Below are 6,431 nucleotides of genomic sequence, written 5' to 3'. Positions count from 1 at the left end.
TTTGCAACCAAGTCAGGGGAAGGGGGAAGAATTGTGGGGCGTTCCTAGTCTGAAATGCAACCTTTCGCATTCTCTTCTGTTTTCCTTTGCAATGAACCTTATTTAACTCCTAGGGAAAAATCCGGCACTGGTGCTCAGCTGAAGTCACCGAAGAAGCGCTAGTGTAAGGCACCACTAGTGCAATGCTAGAAGTGTGTGCTGGTGTGACAGGTTTTCCTGACAGGCCTGTCAGACCAGCATATGCTATTGGTGTTGTGCTAATGATATGTCTACACTGATGGTGGCAGTGGAGTGGGAACATTAGCTACTGTCCCTGGTTTATTCATTTATTTTTGGATTATAACAACATTTATTAATGTATTAATTTATACTTTGGCCTTCTGGACCAAAGGTGGTGAACAGTTTGACTAGCTAACAGGGGGATGGGGGTGGGGGCACACTACCATATATACAGATGTGTTTTTGGAGGGGGGGGGTTAAAGCTCCATTATATAACATATACAGTTTTTAAAAGCTGCAAAAAAATACTAAAAACAATATTTCATTTAATATTGAAAAAGGAGGAGGAGAGGAGAGGAGAGGAGAGGAGAGGAAGCGGAAAAGGAAGAGGAAGAGGAAGAGGAAGAACAAATGTTTCCTTCTAGCAAAGCCTGTTTATTGTGTGTGTGTGTGTGTGTGTGAGCGTGCTCGTGTGTGTGTGTGTGTGTGTGTGTAATGGTGGTGGTTGGGAAAATGTAGCTGTAGAAATACTCACTAGGTCATCACTGCCCCTATACTCCAAACCCTAGGCTGAAGAGTACCAAATGAGCCTATAATACTCCCTCTCCCTCTGATGCTAACTGCTGCAGATATCCACAAGAATCACATATCTGGCCGTTACTAAGGATGTTGTGAGTGTGTGTGTGTGTGTGTGTGTGTGTGTGTGGAGTCCAATGAACTCCCCCTCATCCACCCTCCCAGACCATGCTCACTGAACTGCAGGGTGCTCACCGTCCTGCTTGGCAAGCACCCTGCGGCTCAGCAGCACCCAACAGCTACCCGTCCTCCCTAGCTGTTGTGTGCAACAATGTGTGCAACAACAGTGGCTCAGACACTTCCAGGTAGGTAATGTTGTGTACTTGGCAGCTGTAGAGGGGCCATCTACACAACATTACAGGCATGAAAGAATCCGATGGAGCACCTGACAAAGCCGGGCACAGGCGAGTCCGTCCATCCTTATCTGTTGCTAAGAAACACATTTTCCTTTCATCTCTTTCAAAACATCCCCCTCCTTAGCCAGCAATATTGGAGGTAGCTTTTGAAGCTGGCTTGGAATCCATTGAGGGTGGCCACCACAGTTTCCATGGGGGGCAGGCATTGGTGATAGGTCCCTCCTTGTGACAGCCCATGATCCCTTAGTGATCAGGCCTTCCCCATGTCTAAATGGCATTTCAGTCAACTGGTAACTCCAAAGCCCTTTTGCCCAGATCCAGCAACTACCCTTGAGATCTGCATAAAGAGGGGAGGGGAACTCTCTCCCATAGTGTCCATCGTTATTCCAAAAGCTGCACTGAATGTGGCCCAAAAGAAGGACCCAGAAGTGTATCATTACTTCATCAAAATGCTCACCTGGGTGCCTTTTACCTTTATCTCCATGACAAGAGCAAAGCTACATTCAGTGAGAAGAAAGGAATGGATATTTCTCTCATTAGTAGCCATGTGGTTTTAAATGGTACCATTCCAAATAAGGGCTTTCCCCAATTTTAAGCTTCAAGAAAGATGACAGGTATTGGGCTTGGGAAACTGGGTGGTGTCAGGATTGAATTGTTCTGCAGCTCTTCCCAACACAGAGCAAGACTCTCACTCTGGGAACACCCAGCACCTTCCTTCCTAAAGCGTTCCATAAAGCCTCCTTGACTTCATTGTTCCTGATGGTGTATATGAAAGGATTAAGCACAGGGGTGATTACAGTGTTGAGCACAGAAATGGCTTTGTTGAGGCTGAATGAAGAGTGTGCTGCAGAAGGCCTTAAGTAGATGAAAAGGACTGCCCCATACAAGATGCTGACCACAGTCAGGTGAGAGGCACAGGTGGAGAAGGCCCTCTGCTGTCCACTGACCGAAGGGATGCAGAGAATTGTGGAGATAATGAAGACATAAGATACCACTGTTAGGAGCAGAGAGGTCAGTATAACAGCCACTGCAATCAGAAAACCGAGGGCTTCAATGAGATGTGTGTCACCACCTGCAATTTTCAACATTGGCCCAATGTCACAATAATAATGGTTGACAATGTTGGAGTGGCAGAAGGGAAGGCTCACCACCAATACCGTCTGCAAAAGGATGGTGCAAAATCCCCCAAACCAGGCAGCCAATGCAAGCTGAAGGCAGACGCTGGTGGTCATGATGGCCGTGTACCTCAGTGGTTGGCAGATGGCTAAGTATCTGTCAAAAGACATGACGGTGAGGATATAAAACTCCGTGACGCCAAAGAGGAAGTGGAAGTATGACTGTGCCATGCAGCAGTAAAAACAGATGGTGGTCTTTTCAGAGAGAAGGTTGGCCAACATCTTGGGGACAACAGCAGTGGTGTACCACATCTCAAGGAAAGAGAGGTTGCTAAGGAAGAAATACATAGGCTTCTGGAGCCGGCGCTCAACTCTTACCAAGACAATGATGAGACCATTGCCTACAATGGACAAAATATAGAGCAGAAGGACAACTATAAACAACGTGATATTCATTCCCCAAATGGATGGGAATCCAAGGAGGATAAATGTGGTCACTCTTGTACAATTGGTCAAATCCATAACTTGACTCCCTAAAACTAAAATAAGAGAAAAGTGTTGGAGACTTTATTTTTCAGATGTTCATTTAATCATTTTACCCTGCTGCAAAAATGAAGAGCAGAATACAAATTCTTCTTATATCATTTCTATTCCCATTCTATAGAAGGAAGAACTGGGAGTAGAAAACAAAAAAAGTCAATCCCAAAAAAACCCACTAAATTGAAGGTTGGATCTGGGGTTTTCACCATGTTCTAAGCCATATATATGAACTCTGTATTTAAAACAACAACAACAACAACAACAACAACAACAACCTTATGGATCTATAAAGTTTTATGATTACAAACTAATATGCCTTTATAGTAAATCAGTCATTACATAGATCAGTTGAGGACAGGCAGTAGATGAGAGAGAGAGAGAGAAAGAGAGAGAGAGAGAGAGAGAGAGAGAATAGATAGACTTACTTTCATACATTGGGATAAAGAGAAAGATGACAGGATTGGATAGATGGATGATGAAGAGAGAGTGTGGAAATTGCCAGAGGGAGTTGGAGAAAGATTGTTAATAAGTATAACTACATAATGGGGATGAAATAGAGAAAGATACAAAAGAAAGATAAATGGTATGGGAAAAAGGAAATCAACTGATGGATTCAGTTATAGAAAGAGCCAAAGAAGGAGAGGGCAGTAAGTCTGGTGGCCAGATAGGTAAAGAGATACCACATTTCTTCTCTCTCTCTCTCTTTTCATAGGGTTGGGTGCAGACTCGGTTAGTCATGCATCAGTCTCACTGAAATCAATGAGACCAGTTAGTCATGACTAACTTAACCCCCATTGATTTCCTTCAGACTAAAGCCTAAATTAGATTGGATCTAATCCATACTTTGCAATAATGGGTGAGGGGAGAAGAGCAAAATGAAACACCCAGTACAATGATAGAAAGAACCTGTTTCAAACAAATATATTCAACTGTATCTATGCTTCTTTCATTCACCAAAACCTTACTTCGAAGTATGGTACAGAAGATGTCATTAAGAAGGCCGATGATGGATAGTTACGATAAATGATAAATGTATCTATGGTAAAAGAGAGAGAAAGAGAGAGAGAGAGAGAGAGATTCCTCTAATACTAATACACATTTCAAAACGTGTTTTGTTTTGTTTTAGTTGTAAGCCACTGATCTGAGAAAATGATATGAAACAAGCAAGCTGGTTTATAGACCTTTGCAGGAAATGTGTTTATTAATGGAAAAATATTGCATATTCAAGCTCCCAAAGAAGACTATGGAACCTAAGGAAATAATGATACTTACATCTTAAATTATGAATCCATCAAAATTGTGCCAATGGTGAAGGTTCAAGCCAAGGATTAGATATCCAATTAACATATATTTTGAGCCATAATTCTAAGCTCTTATTCTTCTGAAATAAATTATCCTCGTTTCTTCCAAGGGTGACTGGAGGTCTGTTCCATCATTTCCTTCAGGTCTTCTTCAGTGTCTTCATATCCATTTTTTTCCCCTTTCCTTTCTCTCTGTCCAATCAAAGATTGCCTAGATGTCTCCTGCTCATTTAGCAAAGAATGTATGGCCAAATCAAATTCAGATGAACAATGGATCAAAGAAATTTTTATAATGTAGGTTCTTAAATACATTTTGTCTATGCTATTTAAGGCCTTTCCTGCAGATCATATCGAACAAATGAGAAGTTATTGACACATCTTCTGCAGAACTCTTGGGATTCTCTCTCCAAGGATAAGTGCTTTGATTTCCCATAATGAAGGCTATGTCCCATGTTAGGAATATGTTATCTTGAATCATGGGATGTCAGAGGAATCCAGCTTGGGGGTACAGCTCAGTGAGCTATTGTTTGTTCGACCCCCTGGACTCCAGACTGCACATCCCTGAGCTTGCCTGGCTCGCCACATGACCAGTCAGGCAAGCTTGATGTTTTCCACTTCTTGCCAATCCCTTGTGCTCTCCTTCCAAGGGTCGAAAGCAGGAAGGGTCAGCAGGTGGCAGAGGTAGGAGTCCCCATCACCGCCTGTCAACCCCTCACACTCTCCTTGCAAGAACAGTGTGAGGGCTTGTCGGGCAACACAGGACTCCTGCCCCACTGCTCACCAACCACTTATTCTCTCTGTGCAGCCTGCCAACCCCTCATGCTCTCCTTCCTTGCAAGGACAGTGTGAGCGGGTGACAGGCAGTGGGGACTGGATTCCTGTCCCATCTGCCAACTCCTCATTCTCTCCTTGCAAGGAGAGTGTGAGCTGTGAGGGGCTGGCAGGCAGTGGGGGCAGGACTCCCATGCTGCCCACTAACCCCTCATTCTCTCTTTAAAAAGAAGAGAACAAGTGGTTGGTGGATGGGGATTCCCAGGAGCAGCCATTTTGTGTAAATATGGCAGGTGGCTACTAGGAGGAGGGCTTTTTCTGCTGTGGCACCCCGGCTCTGGAATGAGCTCCCTAGTGAGGTTCGCCTAGCACCTACATTGTATTCCTTTTGGTGCCAGGTGAAGACCTTTTTATTTTCCCAGGCATTTTAGCATTTTAGCTTTCTAAATTTTTAGCTTTGCTGTTTTAAATCTGTATTTTAAACTCCTGCAGTGCTGCTAGGTTTTATTGTGGTTGTATTGATATATTGTGGTTTTAATGTTCTATATATTTTAAATTGTTTTATTGTGTGTTGTTTGGTTTTAATTTTTGTGAACCACCCAGAGAGCTTCAGCTATTGGGCAGTATAGAAATGAAATGAATAAAAAATAAATAAATAAATAAATAAATAAATAAATAAATATTGTGGCTAGGCCATTTCAGTAAATCTCCATTTGATTTTGCACAAATTGTGTCCATAAATAGGGCCATTTAGGCGAAAGTACAGGCATAAATGTTCTAGTTAGACCATTTAGCCTGTAATTGGGCTTAAATGGCTCTAATTATGGCTGCCATTTTGTGCAAAATGGTGACTTATGGAAAAGGCCTAGCCAACATTTTGTGCAAAATGGCAGCTGCTGGAGCAACAGGATGCCTCTCACCATTCACCAAGCACTTGCAGACCCTCCGTCGGCTTGCCACGCGTGGTGAACAGGGTCAGGTGGCCAGCAGGGGTCCAGTGAGCAGAGCATGGGGTGGGCAAAGGTGAGTTCACCCATCCCTACTTTAATCTACCTGGATAAATCATGTTTAATATTTTGCCCAGAATACAACGTTTGAACTGAAGATAATTTGGGAGAAACTCATTTTTATAGATGCCTTGGGTAGGGATGGCGGAGAATTTCTCCCCGAAACTTCGGGGGGCCAAGCGCCAACATGTTCGGCCCCCCGAACATGTTTCGGGGAGAAATCCTCCCCCCCGCACCCCGCACCCCCCCCCCCGGGACGGGACTTACCTTCACCGAATGTCCCTCCCGGTGGCTGGTCCGGCCGGCGGTTCGGCGGGTGTTTGAGCGAGGCGGGAGCGGCAGCCGGTCTTTTGACCGGCTGCCACCGCCGCCATTGCCATGAAAGAAAAAAAAAAAAAACACCCCCTGATAGGCTACGTGACGATTCACGTAGCCTATCACAGCTAGATTTGCAAAGTCAGCCATGATAGGCTACGTGAATCGTCATGTAGCCTATCACGGGTGACTTTAAAAAAAAAAAAAAAAGAGTGTACGGATAATGAGGCG

The 6,431-nt window shown here is 44.0% G+C and overlaps 1 protein-coding gene across 1 annotated transcript; it reads right to left on the bottom strand.

Moving 5' to 3' along the window:
• Nucleotides 1–1,792: 1,792 nt before the first annotated feature.
• LOC146342807 (olfactory receptor 6X1-like) lies at nucleotides 1,793–2,788 on the bottom strand. The gene has a single exon (XM_084808001.1). The coding sequence runs from the start codon at nucleotides 2,786–2,788 to the stop codon at nucleotides 1,793–1,795; it is 996 nt and encodes a 331-aa protein (XP_084664127.1).
• Between the last annotated feature and the right edge of the window lie 3,643 nt (nucleotides 2,789–6,431).

Source organism: Heloderma suspectum, chromosome 6 (assembly GCF_057233095.1).
Source record: "Heloderma suspectum isolate Gila_16-S chromosome 6, 16-S_ref, whole genome shotgun sequence".
Taxonomy (NCBI): Eukaryota; Metazoa; Chordata; class Lepidosauria; order Squamata; family Helodermatidae; genus Heloderma; species Heloderma suspectum.
Note: the sequence above shows the minus strand (reverse complement) of the source record. Positions and strands in the feature narration are given on the sequence as shown.